At 35.0% G+C, this 25791-nt stretch overlaps 1 protein-coding gene across 1 annotated transcript in view; it reads left to right on the top strand.

Moving 5' to 3' along the window:
• Nucleotides 1-25791, top strand: part of ABCD2 (ATP binding cassette subfamily D member 2) — a 60093-nt gene that overhangs the window by 30195 nt on the left and 4107 nt on the right. Inside the window, exons 7-9 of the mRNA XM_045776514.1 lie at nt 11746-11891; nt 17836-17920; nt 24195-24320. Coding sequence (XP_045632470.1) covers nt 11746-11891; nt 17836-17920; nt 24195-24320 — 357 coding nt within the window. The remainder of the gene's footprint in view (nt 1-11745; nt 11892-17835; nt 17921-24194; nt 24321-25791) is intronic.

Raw genomic sequence — 25791 nt, 5'->3', positions numbered from 1 at the left:
ACAATCATAGTAATTAAAGCCTCTCCAGCACTGTCCCAAATTTATGGGGGATAACAAACTATGATTCTTTTATAGTTCGCATTCACTTTCAAAAATTTCAAAATTTCTGTATTCATCAATTGTTTTTCTTAGTCAGAAGAGCTCATGACATGAAATCTCAGCTTGTAGCAGTGCCAGCATTTAACCCGTGCATTCTTTGTTGGCATTTCTACTCAGGCCTTTAATGATACAGCCTGTGCATTTTTTTAATTGAAGTATAGTTGACCAGCCTATGCATTTTTAACATAAAGTGAATTAATATTGATTTTTGTTTTGAGAATCTTATGACCTCTTAAAATAATTGATGGATCTTGGAGCATTGTTAGCAGAGCTAAACCTCTCTGGCCTTATTACTTTGTTTTTGTTTTGTTTTGTTATTTTACAATGTGACAAATTATTGCTGTGCATTACTCACTATTCTACACATATGTTTCTAATTTTTCTGTATGAAAACCCATAAAGTTGGCGTTAGTATCCCTATCTTTAGATGAGAAAACATAGGTTGAAGTCATCCAGCCGAGGGGAGCTAACATTTGCACTTAGGCAAGTCTGACTCTGAAGTTATTTTGTCTTGGTTGTTACAGGCAGCAGGGCACACTTCTCTGAAAAATTACTACTCTCTTGCCTGATCTTGCAAGCATCACCAGTTCAGGTTGTTTGCTTGGTATGCTAAATCTGTACTAATATCAAGCTATTGTTTGGAAGCCAAGGCCCTTATAATGCTGGGGGTGGAGGACAATTCAAGAAATTTTAGCATAATGGGTGGGGGGGCTGGGTGGCTCAGTCAGTTGGGTGTCTGCCTTTGGCTCAGGTCATGATCCCTGGATCCTGGGATCAAGTCCCACGTCAGGCACCCTGCTCAGTGGGGGGGTCTGCTTCTCCCTCTTCCTCTCTCTCTGCCCCTCCTCCCATACTTGTGTTCGTTCTCTTTCTCTCCACCTCTCTAATACATAAATAAAATCTTAAAAAAAAGAAAATAAAATTTAGCACAGGTACTGGCTATCATTCATTTATGTTAATGTGGAGGGAGTTATATTCTTGTGTAACACTGAAATTCCTTTAAACTATGTTCAAATCACTTTCAAATTAGAATATGTTCTCTATTCCTTCTGTTCTTCTAAAACCCACTTATCTATAAAATTTTATATAATCTCTAAAAGTATTCCCTTAATTTAAAATCAGACGTCCAGGGTGCCTGGGTGGCTCAGTCAGTTAAGCATCTGCCTTCAGCTCAGGTCATGATCTCAGGGTCCTGGAGTTGAGCCGCATGTTGGGCTCCCTGCTCAGAGGAGAGTCTGCTTCTCCCTCTGCCTCTCCCCCTCAGCTTGTGCTCTCTCTTTTGCTCACTCTCTCTCAAATAAATAAATAAAATCTTTAAGGAAAATAAAATAAAATCAGACATCCTGCAGAGATATAAAACGAATCTTAATTTTCATAATGTATTATGACATTAAAAAATCATCATTTAACCTTTATCTTGTCAAAAGAAGAGATTGTCTTTTGCAACAGGGTAAAGATTTTTGGTTTAAGAAGTTCATCAGAATGAACAAAACACGTAACACCAATAACACCAACGTTGACACAACTGCACTGTAGGCTAAGATCTGCATGTGTCAAACGAGTTTTGTAAATACTTACATCCTTTTGAATTGTTTCTATATAAATACCTTTCAAATCCAGGATTTCCTATTTGGAGGGGTAGGAGAACTACGTTATTGAAGAACATCGTTTAACCCATGCATATAAAACCAAATAATGACTATTAAAGAACCAGGAGAACATGAGATCAGGAGGGAGTTTAGAAGACCTTGTTTGCCTACTTTTTCCATGGCAGAGAGGGTGCCTCATAGTCAATAAGTATTGTTAGTGAGATCCTTGCTTTGCTTCTTTTTTTCTTTTTTTTCTTTTTTCTTTTCTCTTCCTCTTCTTTTTTTCTTTTTCTTTTTCTTTCTCTTTTCCTTTTCTTTCTTTTCTTTTCTTGTCACAGATCTCAGTGTAAAAATGAGAATGCGGCCTGGAAAAAGACCTAAGTGAGAGTATGGGGGAAATGCTAGTTTAAATACCTTGATTACTGTTTTCCTCTTGGTCTCTAATTTTTGGAACTTTTCATTCTTAATGGATCTCTAGGTGCAAAAACGCCAAAAAGGAGAACCTCTGAAGGACAAAGACTGTGTTTATTTAAGTAAGATACAGACTTCCCCCGGGGCCATTGCCTGAGTGGGATATTGGTCTGAAAGGGCCACTGGAATAAAGGAAGAGTATGAAATGACTTCATTCAGGCATACTCATGGAACCCTATACACAGTCAGTTACACACACACTGGTACTGCCGCCCCTAAATTAGACAAATCTTAGGGAGTGGGAGTTGTTACTAGAACAGACTTTGCCCATGTTGACTCACTGTTGAACAAATTTTCATAGAATATAAGCTAGAAAGGGCATCTGCATATCTGTATCACACTGGTGGTATCCTACCGAATCTATAGAATCTACAGAATGGCATATTACAACAGTGCAATGAACATACGATGACTGACGGAAAAAGTGAATGAATGAACATCTCCACAGATTTGGTTTCTACTGCCAAATCAGTCTGGTTCTATACACTAATTAGAAAGCAAACTATTTTGTTTCTTGCACTAGATATGTCATTTAATCCTCTGTATGATGGGGATAACTATTTGTCATTTAACATGACCTTTGTAAAAGAAATTATTTTAGCCATGAAGAAGGCTCAGTAATATGCTATAGCTAATTTACTCCTATCCCTTTGCTTTCTGACTATTAGACTCAAAGCAAGTAAACTTTGCATAAGTATCTTGGAGCAGCTGGCTGACAAAATTGTAAATTATACATTTTGGTATCTCTTGTGTAGTAATTGCTACAGTTCAGTTTTTTAAAGCTCTCTTAAAAGTATCTATAAATGTAAACAATTTCCTATAGCTTTCTGTTGCTTGGAAAAATGTTTAGGATACATTTTTTTTTCATATTTAACTATTCTATCAGTTAATTTATAAAAATAATAATGACGGGGGCGCCTGGGTGGCTCAGTCGTTAAGCGTCTGCCTTCAGCTCAGGGCGTGATCCTGGAGTTCTGGAATCGAGCCCCATGTCATGCTCTTCCGCTGGGAGCCTGCTTCTCCCTCTCCCACTCCCCCTCTTTTGTTCCCTCTCTCGCTGGCTGTCTCTCTCTCTGTCAAATGAATAAATAAAATCTTTAAAAAATAATAATGATGAAAAATCTTTTGCATCTAAAAGTTTTCCTTATGAGTCAGTTATTAAGTTGAACCATATGGAATTAGAATTTTTGTAGGTCAAAAAGTCAAATAACAGGGATTTCATACAGTAATCTAATATAATGATAAATACTCTTTTTTTTTTTAAAGATTTTATTTATTTGACAGAGAGAGACACAGCAAGAGAGGGAACACAAGCAGGGGGAGTGGGAGAGGGAGAAGCAGGCTTCCTGCTGAGCAGGGAGCCCGACACGGGGCTCGATCCCAGGACCCTGGGATCATGACCTGAGCCGAAGGCAGACGCTTAACGACTAAGCCACCCAGGCGCCCCTAATATAATAATAAATACTCTTAACAAAAGTTGATTTTTAAGAAGTTTGCATTCTCATCAAGTTAGCAATACTTTGATTATCCCACTAACATTATTCCTATTACTTGGAAATAAATACGGTCCCTTTTCTTCAGAGGCTGTGCACATCTCTGTTTTGTCACCTAGAAATAACGTCCTAAAAATATGATTGCAGTAATAGTTAATATCTCTTTTCAGTTGAGTACTTCTTTTTTGCCACATATTTTTTTTAAGAATATAGGGAATGACTTATGCATTGAGGACCCAAATTTAATTCTAGCTGTTCATGAAAGGATCTGATGACATGACTTGTCCCAGTGTGTACATTTATATGAATAATGAATTGCTAGATTTTATGGCTTTCTGATTGCTAACTTCTTATCACTATGGTAACACAGCAGTACTTAGCTGTACCTTAAACTTAACACATCTCATGTTTAAATATAGTTAATATTGCTGTGAAATTTTTGTCAACATTGTTGACAATTAAATTCCAGATGACTATGAAACATTTAGCATTTTGGGTGATCATTCCAAAGACGACAAGCAACAAAGACAGCCAACACTTCTCAATGCTTTCTCCTTTTTTCTACTTTTGTCTCCATTAAAGAGAAAAATACAGAACAATATAAAAATATATGAATATAAACCTTAATATATGTTAATACATTTCACCAGAACAATCATAAATTGTCAGATTTTTAAATGTTAACACAGAAAAGTGGGGAGTAGAATACAAATTATAGAAGTACCCTGAGACATTTGTAATATAAAATAAAAAGCCATAAACATTGGGAATGGATTTGATCTGAAGTAACTTTAATTTTCCTCTTATAATGAACAGTTTTAAATGTAGATGCATTTGAAGTAATCCCAGATGACGAAGAAGAACAATTATGATAATTGTTTAAACAATAATTATTATTTAAATTATAATGTGATACCTATGAGTTTATTCCAATATCTTTTCCACAGCAAACAGAGGTGATTCTGGATTTTACTTAGAGAAATAAATTGAAACTAGCTAGTGTTTCTTTTCTGATAGCTGCTAATTACAAGCAATCTATTTCTTTTGTTGCTTGTAGTAGATGTGTTGCATGATTCCCTCTCTGATGGGCCAGAGCACGTAAGCTAATAACATTCTGACATGGTAACTGGATCTACCTGAAATATTTAGAAGATAATCTGAATTCTATATATCTAGAAAGGAAAGCTTAGTAAAGGGTATTTTAAGTACTTATCCATTATGTATAACTTTAGTAAGACTAGAGGAACTTGAGCTAGCTTAAAATGTTAAATTCCAGGCCTTTGAGTTGGAAAAGGATCACACTCAAACTAGTCATATAAACATTGGATATAGGGTCATCTGTTTCCTGTGATTTCAAATAGATTCTTGATATAGCTTTTCTTGATATAGCTTTTCAAGAGAATTTGGTGGTAACCTTAACTTTATAATAATTTTAAATAAATATATTAATACAATCTATCAAAGTATCCTTAGTTGGGGGTGCCTGGGTGGCTCAGTTGGTTAAGTGACCGACTCTTGTATTCGGGTCAGGACATGATCTCAGGGTTGCGAGATCAAGCCCCGCGTTGGGCTTTGTGCTGGGTGTGGAGACTGCTTAAGATTCTCTCTCTACCCCTCTCCCTTTGACCCTTTCCCCCTTTAAAAAAAAAAGTACCCTTAGTTGCTATGTACCTCATTAAACATGTATGGAATGTGTTATTTTTATCATTTTTCATGATGGTAAAACAATTGAGAGGAAATGGGACTCTAAAAAAGCAGTACTTTTTGAGTCCTTATAAATATATAATTTTATAAATATTTCTTGTATAATTTCATCTGCATTCCCTTCACATAAATTTTCAAAGTAGCAGTTTTCATATTCTATTTTATCCTTTTGAGTAACAATAGCTCAAATAATAAGTTATGTGGACACATTTGCAGTTCATTTTGCATCATAAAATGTTTATGGTTTGACATTTTACTTAAATTTCATGCTGATTAAATTTTAAAAACTTAATAGCTAAACACCATGGTTTTTTTTGTTTTGTTTTGACTTTTATTTTAAGAGTGCATATTCAAAATGTCATGAGACTTATAAACTGAATAAAAACTTCAGCATTGCAAAAACATAACTATTTTACTTGGCCTTAAGAGCCCTTCTGAAATGTTTCCTTATCTATTCATCAAAGAGAATTGACAGATTTCAAAAATCATAAAGAAATCTTAAATAACATAAATTAGCCTCTTAAAGAAGTTTCAAAGTTTTGCTCCTCCCAAGTTCTCACAAAGAAAGCATATGGCAGCCTTATGTGCACTGATGCCTTTCAGGCCCTATAAATTGCTCCAGTGTGGGGCGCCTGGGCGGCGCAGTCGTTAAGCATCTGCCTTCGGCTCAGGGTGTGATCCCCGCGTTATGGGATCGAGCCCCACGTCAGGCTCCTCCGCTATGAGCCTGCTTCTTCCTCTCCCACTCCCCCTGCTTGTGTTCCCTCTCTCGCTGGCTGTCTCTATCTAAAAAAAAAAAAAAAAAAAAAAAAATGCTCCAGTGAACTAAGTGGTGCTCCAGTTACTAAAAGAAGTACTTCTAGGTAAACCTGAGATGCTTTCTTGAGTGTTTAACAGAATATAATTTCTAAAATTTACATAATTATGTACTTGTGTATTAATCTCGTGAAAATAATATAAATTTACTATGTGGTATAAAACCACTAGTCTCTTTGCTGGTTAAACAGAAATTCTTTTGCAGCTGTTCTTTTTTAAGATGTTGCCTTTTCACATAGGTAGCAAACTTAAGCCTAAGTAGAAATGAACTTTTGTTTCTGTAACAGTTTATTGAGTGCCTGCTATGTACCTATACTGTACTAAGTTCTCCATCTACATTGCTTCCTTTTTGCTTTATAAAAGCCCACTGCTTCATTTAATTTTCATAACAAATGGAATACAGCAAGTTACTTTATAAATGAGTTACCTCTAGTTCAGAATTTCGGTCACATTGCTAGTAAATAGTGAAATTGGAATTCCAGTCCAGAACCATCTCTCCAAAGCCTATTATCACAACCATGACTCTTTACTGTCTTCCTTGAAATGTGGATACAAAATATGATTTCATCAAATATTGCCAGTTAATCAAGTCTTATGGTAGAATCCTGTAGAAACATTTGTGAAATGAACATTCAGATGTATTTTAATCATTGTAGCCTCCATTATATATTGTGTCATGGCTGTTCTGTAGATCGAATTGTATCTGGGTTTATACTAAAGTATAGGATATATCTGTGCTTCTAATTTACAATAAATTGGAGCTGGTGTCACTTCGGAAGTTAGCGAAAGTACTGCCGACTACGGTTTCCTTGTATTTCTTCTTTAAGTAGTCTCAGAGTACCAGTTGAAAAACTACTCATTGGCTCTGATAGACAATTTCAATTTTATGCTATTATTATTATTATAACCAGATATTAATTTAAGATATTGTCACATTATATGAATGCTTAACATATATAGACAAATAACTGTGTGTCCTAATTCTATTTTTTAAAAAAAATATGGTAGACTGGAGATGGAAAGGTAAAAAGGCAGGAGAGGAAGATATAGGGATATGGTAGAAGAAATGTGACCAGAAATGACAGAGTCACTTCAAAAAAACAGTTGGGCAGTTCCTCAAAAAGTAAACAAAGAGTTCTATGCCCCAGCAATTCCTCTCCTAGGTGTATGCCCACTGTTTATAATAGGCAAATAGTGAAAACAACTGGAATATCCATCAGCTGATGAATGGATTAACAAAATGTGGCATATTCATACAGTGGAATATTATTCAGCCATAAAAAGGAATGAAATACAGTTACATGCTACAATATGAATGAACCTGAAAGTATTATGCTAAAAGAAAGAAGGTCATCCCAAAAGACCACATATTGTATGATTTCACGTATATGAATGTCCAGAATAGGCAAATCCATGGAGACAGAAAGTAGATTAGTGGTTGCCAGGGGTTGGGAGGAGGGAAGAATGTGGACTGTCTGCTATGGGGTATAGAGTTTCTTTTTGGTGTGAAGAAAGTGTTCTGGAATTAGATAGTGGTAATGGTTATGTGAGCTTGTGAATATACTAAAAAAATCACTGAATCGTGTACTTTAAAAGGGTGGATTTTATGATATGTGAATTATATTTCAATTTTTGAAAAAGATTTATTTATTTGAGAGAGAGAGCATGAGCAGGAGGAGGGGCAGAGGAAGAGAGAGAATCTGAAGCAGACTCCCTGCTGAGCACGGAGCCCAACTTGGAGCTCGATCCTATGACCCTGAGACTATGATCCCAGCTGAAACCAAGAGTTGGATATTTAACCTACTGAGCCACCCAGGCTGCCCTGTATCTCAATTTTAGAAATATGACCAGGGATTCCCATATTTGTAAAGATCCCATTGAAAATCTTTACATGAGTGTATATATGTATCATTAAGATATAAATATTTTTATTTTCAAATATTAGTGAAGCCTGTTGTAAAACAATCTTGTGTTATCTGTCCTTCAACTGAATCATTTGCATATTATGGGAGAATAGGTAGACAACTGATCTACAAAAACACATTTATATTTAAAACCTTCAACTTAGTCTCTTTCTCCCACCCCCCTTCCCTTTTAAAAGTAAGTTGCAGCAATCATAAATCTTCATCCCTAACTACTTTAGGATGTATTTCCAAAGAGCAAAGATATTGTCTAGCATAACCATAGAACAATAATCAAATTCATGAAACTTAACACCGGTATAATATTATTACCTAAACGTACGTTTGTTGGTTCACAAACTGGCCCCTATACATCAAGGGCAAAAGGAGATGGAAGAGACTACTCCAGATTGGTAGGTGGTAGGTTTAAGAAGCAAGCAGGGGAATTAACATGAGGCTTGTCATGGTCAGATACAAGGTGAGTGGATCTCTGCACTTGCCCACCAGAATCTTAAGTTTGTATAGAGGCCTTAACTGGGTTCAGTCACATATAGCATCCAGACAGTCCCAGCAACACATTGCTCATTCAAAGGCTGCTTCCTTGGAAACAGTTCCAGTGGTGGGAGTGGTGGTCAGAGCATACATTCCAAGCACAACTGAGGGGATGAGGAGCCTCCGATTGTCCCAGTCCAGTTCATGGTCAACTGGCAGTCATGTTCTCTTAATGACTCCCAACAATTCTCCATATTTTTTTATAAATATTTTTAATATTTATTTATTTTAGAGAGAGGGAGAGAGAGTGCATGCGTGAGAGGTGGGCGAGGGTTGGGGGAGAGAATCCCAAAGCAGACCCCCCACTGAGTGCGGAGCCCCACTCGGGACTTGATCCCACGACCCATGAGATCATGACCTGAGTCAAAACCAAGAGTTGGACGCTCGACCCACTGAACCACCTAGGTCCCCCAACAACTTTCCATATATAAACATTGCCAATTATCATAATACTATCCTTTATAATAACTTGTTTTTCTCAATTCATTTGCATTTTAGTTGTCATGTTGCTCTAGTTTCTTTTAATCTCACTTCCTCAGCTTCTCTTTTTTTACCACACTGATATACATAGAGTGCAGAACTGTTGTTATTTTAAGAAAATCCTTTAAGTTAGGTTCGTCTGGTGGCTTCCTGATGCTACAATTCAGGTTACACTTTTTTTCTTTTTTCTTTTTTTTGGTACAAGAATACTACCTGTTTCCAAAATCTGCTGGGTAACCAAAAACTTGGTGGTTTAAAACAACAGAAATGTATTCTCTCATAGTTCTGGAAGTCAGGAGTTCAAAATCAAGGTGTTGGCAGGCCTATCCTCCCTAAGAAAGCTCTAGGATAGAATCTTTTCTTGCCTCTTCCAGCTTCTGGTAGTGCCGGGCATTCCTTGGCCCAGGACAGCATAACTCCAATCTCTGTCTCCATCATTACATGACTTTCTTCCCTTCCATTCTCCTCTTCTTATAAGGGCACTTACTGGTTTTAGGGCCCATCTGGTTAATCCTGGAAATCCTTAACTTAGTTACATCTGCAAAGACCTCCCCCAGCCCCAAATAAGGTCACATTCACAGGCACATGGGGTTTAGGACTTGGGCATATCTTCTTGGGTCCACAGTTCAACCCACTACACTACCTAAATGCTGTTGGGTCCTTCTAAGAGGATAATGTCAGGATACACAGAGTGTAGACAGAACAGGAAATATATTTTTTTAAAGCATGAATTCATACTGACACTTGAATTCAAATGAAATATAGTTTTTCTTGCCTTCTCACCTGCCATGTTTGTATCTTCTTTCTTCAGAGGGAGCACCCTAGCTCCTAACATTATTAAAGTGTTTACTTCTTTGGTCAGTCCTGCAACATAAGTAAAATAGTTTCAGAATTGTTACACCTGTATCATTACTAACAAGAAACTTGCCAAATAAGGTTCAAGATTTCTTTGTGGTTCTTTTGGTCTTCAACTGAAATTGTGTGGCCAGGTTCAAGTTACTTGGACCAGCACCTCCTCCCCCTTTTATGTGGTTGCTATTCATTTGATATACCATTCAGTTCATTTGTTTCTGTTTATATTTAATTTTAAGGTTACTTCCTTCACTGGTTATTGGTTTCATGTTATTTTTTTTGAATAATAATATTTTAACGTGATTCTAAAAGTAAAAACTATATAGAAAGGATACTTAGAGAAAGGATACTCGCTCCCTCCCCTATCCATTCTGCCTTCTTTCTCCAATCTCCAGTAGGTAACCGATTTTATTAATTTCTGGTTTCTGTGTTTCCTTTTATAAATGTAAGCAGATAAATGTATACTTTCTTATTTTGCTTTCATTTTGTATAAAGGTAGTATACTATATATTAGTGATTCTCAAATTAGGGATGGTTTTGTCCTGTAGGGGGCAATATCTGGAGACTTTTTATGGGGGGAGGGGTCACTACTGTAGTAGATGCTACTAGCGTCTGGTGGGTGGAGACCAGGTATGCTGCTAAACATCTATAAATCGTAAGATAGCCCTCAACTACAAAGAAGTACTGGTTGCATATATCCATAATGCTGCTGTTGAGAACCCTCCTATACATCTATTTCTGCACACTTTGCTTTTCAACTTAAAAGTATATTATGGAAAATCACTCTATAGAGAACATCCACATCCTGTTTCACAGCTCCATCCTGTAGGTGTTATAGTTTATTCAGTCTCCTTGTTATGGACATTTAGATTGTTTTCAATATTTTGCAATTACAGATAATGCTGCAATGGATCTTACACACTCTTGTTGTTGTTATTTTTGGAAATGCGTCTTTAGAGTAAATTGCAAGAAGTGGGTCAAAGGCCAAATTATATGATGCTTTGCCAAATCCTCTCCAAAAGGTTGTACATTTTTGCATTTTCACCAATGTATGAGTACCTGTTTCTCTATATTTGCTAACAGAGTTGTCAAGGTTTTGAACTTTTACCAATTTGAAAAGTAAGAAACTCAGTGTAGTTTGAATTTGCATTCATTTTATTATTAATGGCATCTTAATTATTTATTTTTTTCTAAAGATTTTACTTATTTATTTATCCTAGAGAGAGAGAGAGCAAGCACAAGCATGCTTCCACACACAAGTTGGGGGGAAGGGCAGAGAGGGAGGGAGAGGGACAAGCAGACTCCCCCCTAAACCCAGAGCCTGATGCAGGTGGATCCCACCACCCATGAGATCATGATCTAAGCTGAAACCAAGAGTCCATGCTCAACCAGCTGAGCCACCTAGGCATCCCATTAACGGCATTTTTAAAAAGTTTTGCTTGTTTACATCGCTGGGTCAAAACCTCAAATTTTATAATATTTAAACCAAATAATTTTAGATGAAATGCAGAAGCAATGTTTATAAAACACATTGAATAAGGTATGTATTTCTGTGCTGAAAATATCCAACTGTTTCTTGTGGCTATGTCTCAATAAATTTTTACATGAACATAATGGAGTATGATCCTGTTGTGCCTGAGAGAGAAATACTCATTACCAGGTAATACATGTAATCCTAGACATATGGTATTTGAAGTCTGCTCTGGAGATTTCAGACCACGAGACTGTCACACTGAGTAAACTAAAACACTTTTGTACTAGGATTCTTGTGTGCTTGGTGTTTTATAGGCCATACATGTCTCTTGGAAGTCTTCGCGATCAAGTCATCTATCCTGATTCAGTGGATGACATGCATGATAAAGGCTATACAGACCGTGATCTGGAATGTATTCTGCACAATGTCCACCTCTATCACATAGTTCAACGGGAAGGAGGTAAAGTCTATCATTTTTAAAATGCATTTAACTTTGTTTCAAAAAAATAAACTTGGGTGAATAGTCCATGGTTTAATTTGAATGTATGCTTTTATCGGAACATAAACACAGAAGACAGACTTTATAGCATTTATTGCTTTTCCATTATTGACATTCTCTTTTCTGCTTTGGTTATATTTCCTGCAGCACACTAGGCTTTTTATTGTCTACTGTTAGCATTTGAAAACTGTTTTTCCTTCATATTTGAATATACAGTTGTCCCTGAGACCATCATCAATCTAGATATATGTAAAGTCTGTGACAGAAATATTATCCTGTCACATTCTCAGTTTACATTAAACTTAATAATTTGAGAAGTAGGTATCATGAAACTACTTTTTTGTTTTCAGACACACGGTCTCACCAATACATTTGTTTCCTCTTTGAAGTAGCACATAGAGAATTAGATAAAATAGAGAAACTTCTATACTATGTGTTTTATGCATAAGACATTTTTGAAAGAGTAGAATTAACAGTTATACATATGAGCTTTAAAAAGAATTACTTTCTTATAGTCAAACCTTTTTAAAATTAATTTTGATTTAAATTCAATTAATTAACATATAATGTATTACTGGTTTAAGTGGTAGATGTCAGTAATTCATCAGTCTTATATAATATCCAGTTCTCATTATATCACATTACCTCCTTAATGTCCATCACCCAGTTACCCCATCTCCTCAGCACCCCTTCCCTCAAGCAACCCTCAGTTTGTTTTCTATGATTAAGCAGTTAATTAATCATTGAACACTACAACATTTTAGTACACATATGATGTGTACTATATGTCGGCTAATTGAACATAATAAAAAAAAGGGAGCGTCTCTTATGGTTTGTTTCCCTCTTTGATTTTGTCTTGTTTTTTTCCTCTCTTCCCTTATGTTCCTCTGTTTTATTTCTTAAATTCCACATATGAGTGAGATCATATGATAATTGTCTTTCTCTGATTGACTTATTTCACTTAGCATAATACCCTCTAGGTCCATCCGTATCATTGCAAATGGCAAGACTTCTTTTTTTTTTTTTTTTTTTGATGGCTAAGTCGTAGTCCACTATATATATATATACCACATCTTCCTTATCCATTCATCTGTTGATGGACATCTGGGCTCTTTCCATAGTTTGGCTAATGTGAAAATTGCTGACATAAACATTGGGGTGCAGGTGCCCCTTCAGATCACTACATTTGTATCTTTGGGGTAATACCCAGTAGTGCAATTGCTGGGTCGTAGGGTAGCTCTATTTTTAACTTTTTGAGGAACCTCCATACTGTTTTCCAGAGTGACTGCACCAGCTTGCATTTCCACCAACAGTGTAAGAGGGTTCACCTTTCTCCTCACCCTTGCCAACATCTGTCATTTCCTGATTTGTTAATTTTAGCTGAATGGTGTGAGGTGGTATCTCATTGTGGTTTTTATTTGTATTGATTTGTATTTCCCTGATGCTGAGTGATGTTGAACATTTTTTCATGTGTCTATTAGCCATTTGTATGTCTTCTTTCTAATAGCCATACCTTGAAATAACTTGAGTACACGTAATTTGATAGCTTTGAAAAACTATCGAAATAACAAGCTAGAATTCTAGGTTTAATTTTGCATAGGTTTTATGTTTTATTTCCTAGGCCATTTACCTATCAGAAGTACAGTGATTAAAAATGTGAACTTTGAAGTTAGAGTTCTAGAATCAAATCTTAATTAGCACTGTTGTCTGTATCTTCAACTATAAAATGGGGGATAAATATCTACCTAATAAGGACTCTGTGACTATTAAATAAGACTCTCTGTAGAGTCCCACAACTATATGGTCAATTGATCTTTGACAAACCAAGAAAGAATATCCAATAGGAAAAGGATAGTTTCTTCAACAAATGGTGCTGGGAAAACTGGATGGCAACATGCAAAAGAATGAAACTGGACCACTTTCTTACACCATATGCAAAAATAAATTCAAAATGGATTAAAGACCTAAATGTGAGACCTGAAACCATAAAAGTCCTAGAAGAGAACATAGGCAGTAATCTCTCTGACATCAACCATAGCAACATTTTTTCTAGATATGTCTCCTGAGGCAAGGGAGACAAAAGCAAAAATAAACTACTGGGACTACATCAAAATAAAAAACTTTTGCAGGCAGAAAACATGAACAGATATCTCTCCAAAAAAGACATCCAGATGACCAAGAGACATATGAAAACAGGTTCATCATCACTTACCATCGGGGAAATGCAAATCAGAACCACCAGGAGATGTCAACTCACACCTTCTAGAATGGCTAAAATCCACACAAGAAACAATCATTGATGAGGATGTGGAGAAAAAGAAACCCTCTTGCCCTGTTGGTTGGAATCCAAACCGGTGCAACCACTCTAGAAAACAGTATGGAGTTTCCTCAAAAAGTTAAAAATAGAACTACCCTGTGATCCAGCAATCATACTACTAGGTATTTACCCAAAGAATACAAAAACACTTCAGTGAAAGAATAGATGCACACTTATATTTTTATAGCAGCATTATTTATAATAGCCAACATATGTCAGCAGCCCAAAGTGTGCATCTATAGATGAATAGATAAAATAGATTATATATATATATATATGTGTGTGTGTGTATATATATATAATACATATACACACACACACACCAGAATATTATTCAGCCATAAAAAAGAATGAAATCTTGCCAATTGTAATGACACGGATGGAACTAGAGAATATTATGCTGAGCAAAATTAGTCAGTCAGAGAAAGACAAATACCATATGATTTCACTCATATGTGGAATTTAAGAAACAAAGCAAATGAGCAAAGGGAAAAAAGAGAGAGACAAACCAAGAAACAGACTCTTAATTATAGAAAACAAACTAATGGTTACCGGGGTTTGGGTCAGGGGGAGGTTGGATTCAATAGATGACAGGGAGTAAAGAGTGCACTTGTGATGAACACTGGGTGATGTATGGAAGTGGTGAATCACTATATTGTACACCTGAAACTAATATTACCCTGCATGTTAACTAACTGGAATTAAAAACTTTTTTTAAAAAGACTCTCTTAGAGCATTTAGAACAATGGCACATAGTAAATGCACAAGAATTAGTAGCTAATGGTAATATTACTACTCATAATATTGATACTATGATATTTTATCTTTTTGTGATGGTACTTGATATTTTATATGGAAATTTCGTATATGTTATTTCATTTGATTCTTATAATTATCAAATGAGGCAGACAAGAGACATATTATTCTATTTATTTTTATGATATTTATAATCACCAGTCATAAATGCTAAAAATATTGGAAAGAAGATTGTCTTTTTATTTTTCATATGGTCAGCTCCTTCCCAGTTTTAAAACACAAGGGCAGAATAAATGCTGCATGTTAATCTTGAGGAAATTATTTTGGGTACATTTGAAATTCAACCATCTAAATAGAAATCTGTAATAAAGATGGACCATTCTATTCTTTTAGAAGTCATCAAGAAGTTTAAGAACTTTTTAAAAGAATGTTCCAGCCTTAATAATGTAGCAGTAATCGTTATGGTTTATTGAGTGTTTACCTTGCAAAATACATTAAGCAATGTACATTGTCATCTTATTTAATACTTATAACTGTCTCATGATGTGGGTTTTAATAACCCCCTTTCACAGGTGAAATTCAGAAGTTTAGAAACTTCCCCAGGAGCCCACAACAAGTGTTATGACAGGGACTCAAATACACATCTCACTTGAAAGTCAATGTTCTGTACTAGGCTATGCCACCATGCTATGCTATCTACTAGCTTCTTAGACACTAATAAGAACTGATATATCCTTACACACAAAAAATTCCAAGGAAGCCTACTCTCTACTCACTTAATCCTTAAAACATGAAACATGTTTCACGTATTTAAGCAAAGCTGGAAAGCAACTAAATTTTCAAGGACATCACTTACTTTAGAAGGAGTCTTCTGAAGTTCTATTTAGACTAGCTAATACTTTGCTTAGAGAAATACTTTGCTTTAGTTAAAGATGGAATTAAAAACTACAATTCATTCCATGAAAGAGGTTACACAATAGAAAAGAGTGAAAGTGTTAACAATTGCTAACGTGAACTAGAGCAATATGTACATCTCAAGGAAACAGGAAAACTGTTCTTTGCCGGCCTCAGCTCACTAAATCAGCATCAGAGGTGAAATTATAACTCAGAGTTTTGATTTATATGTATTATGATCAAGCAATATTGCCTACTAAAGCTTCTGGGTTTAGCGGAACAGAGAACATGATTTATTTAAATATGTAAAGCTAAAGTTTCCTTTAACCCAAATACTTTTCTCTTATGCTTTCTCAGCTGGCAGGAAAAAAAAAAATTAAGCCCAGACTATTTCTTCACTGTGTAGCAATCTGAACTTATTTTTCAAATCCTTGCTTATGTTTCATAAATGCTATAAAATTCAGTTATAAAGAAAAATTATATTTCAACAGTTTTCACTAGAAGCAAGAACTTTAAATCAGATGATATTTTGAGATTTTTTCCTGGTATAAAATTGTAGGGATATGTTTTTAAATGAACAGAAAATTCCTGGAAATTTACCCAAGAAAATGAACAGTGGTATCCACTAGGGAGTATTATTAGGAAATGGGGAAAATCTTTTCAATCTAGTGCACAAAAAACAACAAAGACTCTACTTCCTATTTTCTTTCCCTTTGGCCAAGTTTATTTAGAAAGTTTAATAAAGGTGAAAATTCAGCTGAGGGATAAAGAAGAGGGCAAAGAGCCTGAATTTTTTCCAAATAGGAGAATTAAGCCTTGAATACTTGGGATTTGGAACTGTTGTCCTGAGTGTATGTGTCAAGTTTTGGCAGTCATTTTGCCCTTTGAAAATCAGACTTTGCCTACTCTGCTCTATTTTCTGATATTCCCACAGATAAATATTTGATATGGCCATCTCTCTCATAGGCCCCATGGTTTTGTTTTTGAGTAAGTTTTTATTACAAAATAAAGATAAGCCATAAAATAATAAAAATCATCAAATTTTCAAATATAATAAAAACGTGTAACTTAGAAGGTAAAAGTCTCAAAATTCCATTCCTGGAGCGGGCTGTCGTGTGTGTGTGTGTGTGTGTGTGTGTGTGTGTGTGTGCGCTTATTTATAGAAATGCAGTCATAATTTATATACATGTATATGCGTGTATGTATCTATACACACACACACAATTTTGCAGCTTGGTTTTTCATATAAAAATATTCCAGGTATATTTCTACATCAGTATGCATAGACGTAACTGATTTTTTAAAAATAGAAGGCTTGCTTTTTGTATAAATATCCAACAGAAAGTCAGTAGTTAAGATGTGAGAGGTGGTATGAACGTAGACCTACATGTAAATCCTAGCTCTGATCTCTAGCTGTGTAAACTTAGACTTGTCAACTACTCCGTGGATTTCAATTTACCCACTTATAAAATGCAACCAATAAGATCTAGCTCATAAGGTCGAATAGATGATGAGAAAATTCATAGAAAGTACCAGGCACATGGAAGGCATTTAAGTTAGTTTCTGCCTTACTCTTTGTAGACTTTGCAATAGGCCTGTGTAAATTGTTGGTCTTTTCTCCAACCACCCTTCAAAATAAGTACAAATATACCAACTTTTTAGAGATATTCAGAAACAAACAAATTTTAAAAGTGGCCATATTTAGAATTCTTAGGACATGTTTTATCAGTATAAGGAATTATTACCATTAAAAAATATGAAATCTAAAACAAAATGCTTATAAATGAGGCTCTCTAGTTTATCCGAGCATATATTCTATAAAATTCCAGGTCCTTTGTGTTAATAATTTACATGTGCCAGAAATCAATTGTCAAGGGTAAAAACAATAACAATTAAACAAATGCCTTATAAAAATATATATTGTTGTATATTTTTAAGGATGGGATGCTGTTATGGACTGGAAAGATGTTCTGTCAGGAGGAGAAAAGCAAAGAATGGGCATGGCTCGCATGTTTTATCATAGGTAAGTATGCCATTATTGTAACTAAATAAATCTTTGGACAGGATTCAATCTCCTCATCTTCAGTTTAAAAATATCTTCCTGGGTGCGTCTGGGTGGCTCAGTCGTTAAGCATCTGTCTTCGGCTCAGGTCATGATCCCAGGGTCCTGAGATCGAGCCCCGCGTTGGGCTCCCTGCTCAATGGGAAGCCTACTTCTCCCACTCCCACTCCCACTGCTTGTGTTCCCTCTCTCGTTCCGTCTCTGTCAAATAAATAAAATCTTTAAAAAATAAAAATAAAAAAATAAAAATATCTTCCTGGGGGATGGAGGGATGGGCAAAATGGGTGAAAGAGAGTGGGAGATACAGGCTTCAAATGATGGAATGAAAAATCACAGAAAAAAAGGCACAGCATAAGGAGTATAGTCAATGATACTGTAATAGTGTTGTCTTGTGACAGATGCAACTACATTTGCGGAGAACATAGCCCAATGTATAAACTTATCCAATCACTATGTTGTACACCTGAAACTAATGTAACACTGTGTGTCAACTACATGCAAATAAGAGAAAGAAAGAAAAAAAAAGAAAAAACTAATGCTTAAAATTTACAGGTTTAAATTTCTTTTTTTTTTTTTCATGTTTTGGAAATCTCCCAGTACTTTTTTTTCTATTTCTTAGGTTGAGTAATGTTAGATGACAAAATTAAATTTTCATATATCCTAAGTTTGAAAGAATTATTACTAATTTTAAAATGTGATGAATACATAGCTACTATTATACTGTGGTGAACACAGTGGGTAGGCATTCAATACTGCTTCTGAATTAAATTAGTAAATTAAAACTAAATTAACTTTTCAAGTACTAAGTAGCCTATTAAGCTTAGTAGTGTTCTCCTCCTTAAAAATCAGATGCTTATCTAATGCAAAAAGGAACGAGCCAGAGTAGGTCTTAATGGACTCAGAAAAAGAGAGATTTGGGAAATAATTTCTCTCCATAAAACTTTTCCTTTGCAATCAGCTTCAAGGATACGAGGCACAAGAAGCTGGAAAGAAATATTAAAGAAAAAGAAATACTAAAGAAAAATTCTTCTTATTTGTCCTATTCGTCTCTGAAAAAGATCCCTCTGTCTTTGTCTGTCTGTCTGTATTTTTCTCTTAATCTTAGGCCCCTGGCCATGTGAATCGGAGTTGAATGCAAAGCAAGAGGCTTTCATGTTACTCAGTTTTAAGAAACAATCTTGGGAAAAAAGGACCAAGAGTTTTATGTACATGAATGCCTAAATGGCACAGTTTATGGCTGTAAACTGGGGCAGATGTGACACTCTGAAGGAGATACAGTAGAAGCAGTAATACTTTTGTAGGAAACTTTAAAAAACTGATAAAAGGAGCAAAAATATATATACATCAAGGAAGCGTCATTAAATACTTAACAACTAGTTAGCCCACACTTAGTAATCAGTTGGCTATCATTTAAAAAAAAAAACCTTTTATTATGGAAAAAACATCAAAGAGAAAATTGTAAATTTGAATCCCAAGTTCCCACCACACCAATTCACCAAGTATAACATATTACCACACTTAATTTATCTATTTTTTTAATTCTGAAGCGTTTTAAAGCAAATCCCAAATAGCATGGCATTTTTTTCCTAAAAAACTGTGGCATCAAGACAATATAAGAATATTTTCTTTCATAATAACTACCATAATCATAGCTAATAAAATTGATAAAAATTAAAATCATCTAATACCAGGTCATACTCAAAGTTTCACTAATTGTCTCAAAAATATTTTTTTATAGGTGGTTTGTTCAAACATACTGAATTTTTTTGTTATATTTTTTAATCATTTTTAAACTAAAGTCTCTGCTACTTTGTGCCCCCCTCCCCCAAGTTCCAATCTTGGATGTCATTGATTTGCTAAAGAAACAGGGTTAGAGATAGAGAACAAACTGAGGGTTGATGGAGGGAAGTGAATGGGGGAGGAGTTAAATGAGTAATGGGTATCATCACTTGTTGTGATGAGCTGAATGTTGTATGTAAATGAAGAATCACTGAATTCTACTCCTGAAACCAACATTGCACCATATGTTAACTGGAATTTAAATTTAAAAATAAAAGAAGATATAAGAAAAAAAAAAAAAGAAATAGAGTTAGTTGTCCCATAAGAATGTTGCTCATTCTAGATCTATCTGATTACTTCCTCACGGAATCTTTTACCTCTTCCTTTAAACTCCTATTTTTCTTGTAAACTAGAAATTAGAGTTAAAATCTTAATTATATTTAAGCTTAGCCTTTTCAATAAGAATATAACATACATTTATCATTGAAAAAGGAAAATATTATTTAAATAATTTTATTAAAATATAATTATATGTTCATTTCATAAAAGTAGAAAATTTAGGTATGTAAAAAAAATCTATTATCTCATTACTTATGTTAAATAACAAAAATTCAACCAAGTAAATTTTAAAGAAACAATTGGCTTTATTGAACAATTCATGAATAAGACAGCATCCCATTTAGCAAGTAGAGAAAAGCTCCAGAGGGCTGCAGAAAGGAAATCATTTTTAAAAGCAGGACAAGGAAGTCATGAACAAACTCACTCCTATGGGGAAACTAAAGGGTCTTACTAGGTGGATTACCTCACCAATGCTGACCAGGAAATTCTAGATTGACCAGTTAAGATTACATTCCTGGGGAAGGTTGAACCTGCAATTAGGTTAGATATTAAGCCCCAGTTTGGTGACATGGACCTAGCACAAGTAACTCTATTTTGGGTATGTAGTGTCTAGCTGGAGTTTTTTTAATGAGAAAAAATATTGTATTAATAACATGGTATCTTGGAATTTAAGAAACAAACAGAGGAACATAGGGGACGGGATGGAAAAATAAAATAAGATAAAAACAGAGAGGAAGGCAAACCATAAGAGAATACGGAATAAACTGAGAGTTACTGGAGGGGCTGTGGGTGGGGGGATGGAGTAATTGGGTGATGGACATTAGGAGGGCACTTGATGGAATGAGCACTGGGTGTTATATGCAACTGATGAATCACTAAATTCTACCCCTGAAACTAATAATACACTATATGTTAACTAAGTTGAATTTAAGTAAAAAAATTAAAAGAAAAAGAAAAAATAACACGGTATTTATAATAATGTGCATGGTTAGCGCAAGCATATGGCAAGCTAATTTGCATCGACATGGACAGAGCTAGAGAGTATTATGCTAAGCAAAATAAGTCAGTCAGAGAAAGACAAGTATCGTATGATTTCACTCATGTGGAATTTAAGAAACAAAACACTGGGTGATGGGCATTAAGGAGGGCACGTGATGTGATGAGCACTGGGGGTTATATGCAAATGATCAATAACTGAACTCTACATCTGAAATTAATGATGTACTATATGTTGGCTAATTAAATTTAAATAATAAAAAAGAGAAACAAAACAGAAGAGCAAAGGAAAAAAAGAGAGAAAAAGAGGCAAACCAAGAAACAGACTCTTAACTATAGAGAACAAAGTGATGGTTACCATAGAAGAGGTGGGGGGGGGATGGGTGAACTAGGTGATGGGATTAAGGAGTGCATTTATTGTGATGAGCAATGGGAGTTGTATGTAAGTGTTGAATCAGTACATTGTACACCTGAAACTAATATCATACTGTATGTTAACTAACTAGAATTTTTTTTAAACTTTATAAAAATAGAATATGGTGAGCTAAAAAATTACAAATCAAAATTTGCTAACTCGGAATTTTTAGTGCAGTGTATTTTAGAATGCCCCTTTCTCAGATGATGTGATATTCAAGAGTAAACTTTACTGTTTGACATTTATGACCAGCTGTTACCCACTATCACCCTGAATCTGTTTGAGCCTTGTCCATAAATATTCAGTAATATGATCTCCAGCATAGTTGGTGAAATATAATATGATGGAATGTAAAATGTGACCATAAATTTCTCACTGTATCGGTGTGTTAATAAAATAAACCCTGTAACAAAGAGCAAGAGGCATTAATCTCAACCCAAAGAGATTTTCAAGTACTTGTAACTTGAAATAAGCAGTTGATACTTGGTATGTAAAATATTTTGGATGCAACGTGAGACTAAATAAATATCAAGTTACAAGCATACCAATAGAAAGAAAATTTAGTGACCTATAGAAAGATCCGTGAAGATGAGCAAGTTGTTGAAAAGCAGAATCTGCTGAGAAAAAACAAAATGAAATCGAAATTTTAAACCCAGTGAAAGAAAAGTAAAATAATGAGGAACTGCCCTCGCTTGTCCTCAAAGGGTTAACAACAAGCTCTGAATTACAGTATGAAAGACCTGAGCTAGCTAAAATGGAGAATTTTGGCAGGGATTATTAAGTATCATGGTAGTATACTGTTTTTGAGAGGATTTTAATTTTAATGTTTAAAGAATGATCAGAAAATTTCTGTCCTAGTGGGAATAAAGTAGATCCTTCACAAAGCTCCCTCTTCTGATGCTACAGCAAAAGAAAAAGAAAGGAAAATCAGAGAAACAGTATTATCTAATGTTTTACTTAGTTATATCAGCCCAGATTCCAACTATTGCTTAATTTAAGTACACACACACACACACACACACACACACACCAGTTCTGCCAACCAAACAAAAGTATGGAACCGATCCTGCATCTACTAGCCTAAGGATTACCATGACGACTGAGTGTAAGACATATACTTTATTTCTGATTCTAAGATGGCATCTCTTCTCTGTTTAGCTCAAAGCACTCTGAAAAATGACACAGTATAATAAATAACTAAATTACTAGAAAGAGATTAACACAGAAAAAGAAAAATTTATCCCAAATTGCTTTTTTCTTTTCCCTTTTATCTACTTAAAAAAATTATCCACAAAACAGTAACCAACTCTGAGACAAAGAAGTAGTGCTTAATATTTAAACAGAGCCGTAACCAAAAGCCAAGCAGCACTATTTCTGTTGATATTATGGGGAATCTCCAGCCATCTTTCAGTTCTTCGCACGGAGAGCAGTTATTAAAGTCAAGTGGGGTATTAAAGCTCCCTCGACTCCTGCATCTATTAGCCTTGACTACCCTCTCTGGAATAGGTAACAGGATCCTATTCGTAAACAAATCCAGCTTATAAAAACAATTTGAAGTGCTAAATAAGTATGCTGAAGGAGAAATTATTACTGGCTTTAATGTTTACATTTTCATTGTCATTTATTTTTAAAGATCAGAGTATCTTCATGGAGGAAATTGTCCTAATAAATACTTCTTACTAATTTTCAGCTCTGAAATAAATAATAAATGACAGTGCATGAGTTGACCTTTGGTCCCATTAGCAAAGCTAAGTCATGTTGCTGAGTACCAAATATGTACCTAAAGTCCAGATAGGCTTGAATGAAGACAGGGAAAGGAAAAAAAGAAAGATGGCGGGGTGGGGGGGTGGCTTGAGAGGAAAGGAAGAGAATAAACAGAAGGAAACGGTAGCAAATGTTAGGTGCCTCTGACAGTAGTAGACAGTCATTTCCAAAGTAAAAATTGAGCTAGAAAAATAACTTACTGAGTATAATCAGAAAAATATTTACCGATTGTTTTCCCCTTAAGAATTTGATTGCGAAGCATCGTCTCAGTGTTACCGGGTTAAATGCCTACTCTAAGTTTGTCAGGTTAGGCATACTATTTTTGTGGAATCTTGTAGCAACGAAATTCCATTAATCATGTTTTGGTACTTACATTGTTGATAAAGTTATCTTCTCAATAAATCTTTGCTAACAGGGCTTTTGGCCTGTTTGATAATTAGCTACTGTAATGTATTTTTCATGTAATTAGTCAGAACCTGTTACCAGGAATGAACTTGCCTTCTGTGGGAAAATGCACTCAGTGACCTGCCTCTTCTTTCCTATGTCTCATACCCATGAGTCACCCATCTGCATAACAATAAAGCTTATTGTATAGTGAGCAGGCATCAGGAAATCTATTTAAAATTGCAGAGGAATATAATATTCTAATCCAAAGAGGGAGGATGACTGCTGTTTTGCATTATCATTTATCACTTTTAATAATGTCATATGCTCTTTTGCTCCTTTAAAAAAGTCAACATTGCGGGGCACTTGGCTGGCTCAGTCAGTAGAACATATGACTCCTGATCTTGGAGCTGTGAGTTCAGCCACCATGTTGGGTATATGGTGTACTTAAAAAAATAAATTAATGAAGTTAACATTGCAGCTCATATTGTCCATGTAAAGATTTATAATTCAAATGGGAAAAAATCATTCATTTATTTGTGTTTATTTTTTTTCAAGACCAAAATATGCATTGCTGGATGAATGTACCAGTGCTGTCAGCATTGATGTTGAAGGAAAGATATTTCAGGCTGCAAAAGGGGCCGGGATTTCCTTACTATCTATAACACACAGGCCTTCTCTATGGTGAGTGTTTCCAATGTTAATTTGCAATAGATGGTTTTTCTTTGTATCACTCAGAGAATAACTTTGCCTAAACTTTCTTTATAGAGCATAGGATATTTCACTTATTTTCTACCTATATTTCTGTTAAATTGCACACTGGTAGTGTAGATACCCTAAACCTAACATTATAAGATTAATGGGGTATTTGAAAATGGTTATCACATTCCAATAATTCTGAAAAGAAATAGAAAAATCCAGTGATTTTTTTAACTGAAAATATTCATAATGCGTAGCATGTACTGGGAAAAATATAATTATGTAATCTTATATCATCTTTTTAGCCCTTTTTTCAAAATCCAGGAAAAAAATTCCAAAATTTAATATTCTTCCGAATGATTAAGCTGGAGAAAAACAGGGGGAAAAAAGCTTTTTTGGGGGGAGGGGTTTTGTTTTAAGGAAAAATGAATGAAAATATTTTCTAAATAACATCTCATTAAACTCAATGGGATTCCCCTTATTTTAAAAAAATGATAACACTATTTTTACCATTTCCTTACTTTTCTACTGATTCATCACCATAGTAATAGTTGCTATTGCAGACTTAGCACCTATTCTGTTCCAGGTTCATTTAAGTCTCATAACAACCCTATATTGAGTATAGGTAGTCTAATTATTCCCATTTTATAGATGAAGAAACTGAGAACTAGAAAAATGAGTAAAGTAACTTCCATGATCACACTCTCTATACTATAGTATGCTGCTCTACTTATTATAAGGAACTCAAAATGCTCTGTATATGTAAGCTATAAAAACACTTGTTCATTCATAGTACACTCCACGACTTGGATATTTGTTTAATCAGTCAAAATCTTCTCTTTTGGTATATTAGTAACTACAGTGGACTCTTATACCTGTTAGCCTCCTATTTCCCAAGGGACAGAAAGGACTTCTCTCTCTCTAGCAGGTGACTCATCCCATTCTATGCCAAAGCTGTTATCATGTACATGACTTCAAACCTAGGCTGAGTAACAAGCTTTATTTAAGTTAATCCCAGAAGCCCTTCTAGACTTTTCACTGTATAGAGAATGTTTACTTTAAAATTATGAGTTAACTGAGTATGCAATTCAGATCAGGCTTTCATTGTTGAACATTCTTTGATTCTGTTCTACTTCTATTGAGAAGATAATAATCTATTTTTACTCTTCATTTAACATTCAAATTTTTCATAATTTTTTTTCCTTCAGAGAGGTGACCTGAAAATAGAACATTTCATGAAGTGACCTTCTCTATACAAATTTGTGATTGGTCTCTCTGTCATTAAGAACTAATTGGCATCTGGGGTGATAAGACCAGATTTACTAATCTCTCCAGAAGCAGTCTGGATCTAGTCCAGGATGCGTACATGGCAATGAGTATGAGTCCTCTGACTTTTCCCTGGAGAAAACCAACAGGACTGGATCTTTACGACACTTGACATTTGTCTATAAATCCC

Source organism: Ursus americanus, chromosome 25 (assembly GCF_024610735.1).
Source record: "Ursus americanus isolate L20-20 chromosome 25, mUrsAme1.1.p, whole genome shotgun sequence".
Classification (NCBI taxonomy): Eukaryota; Metazoa; Chordata; class Mammalia; order Carnivora; family Ursidae; genus Ursus; species Ursus americanus.
Note: the sequence above shows the minus strand (reverse complement) of the source record. Positions and strands in the feature narration are given on the sequence as shown.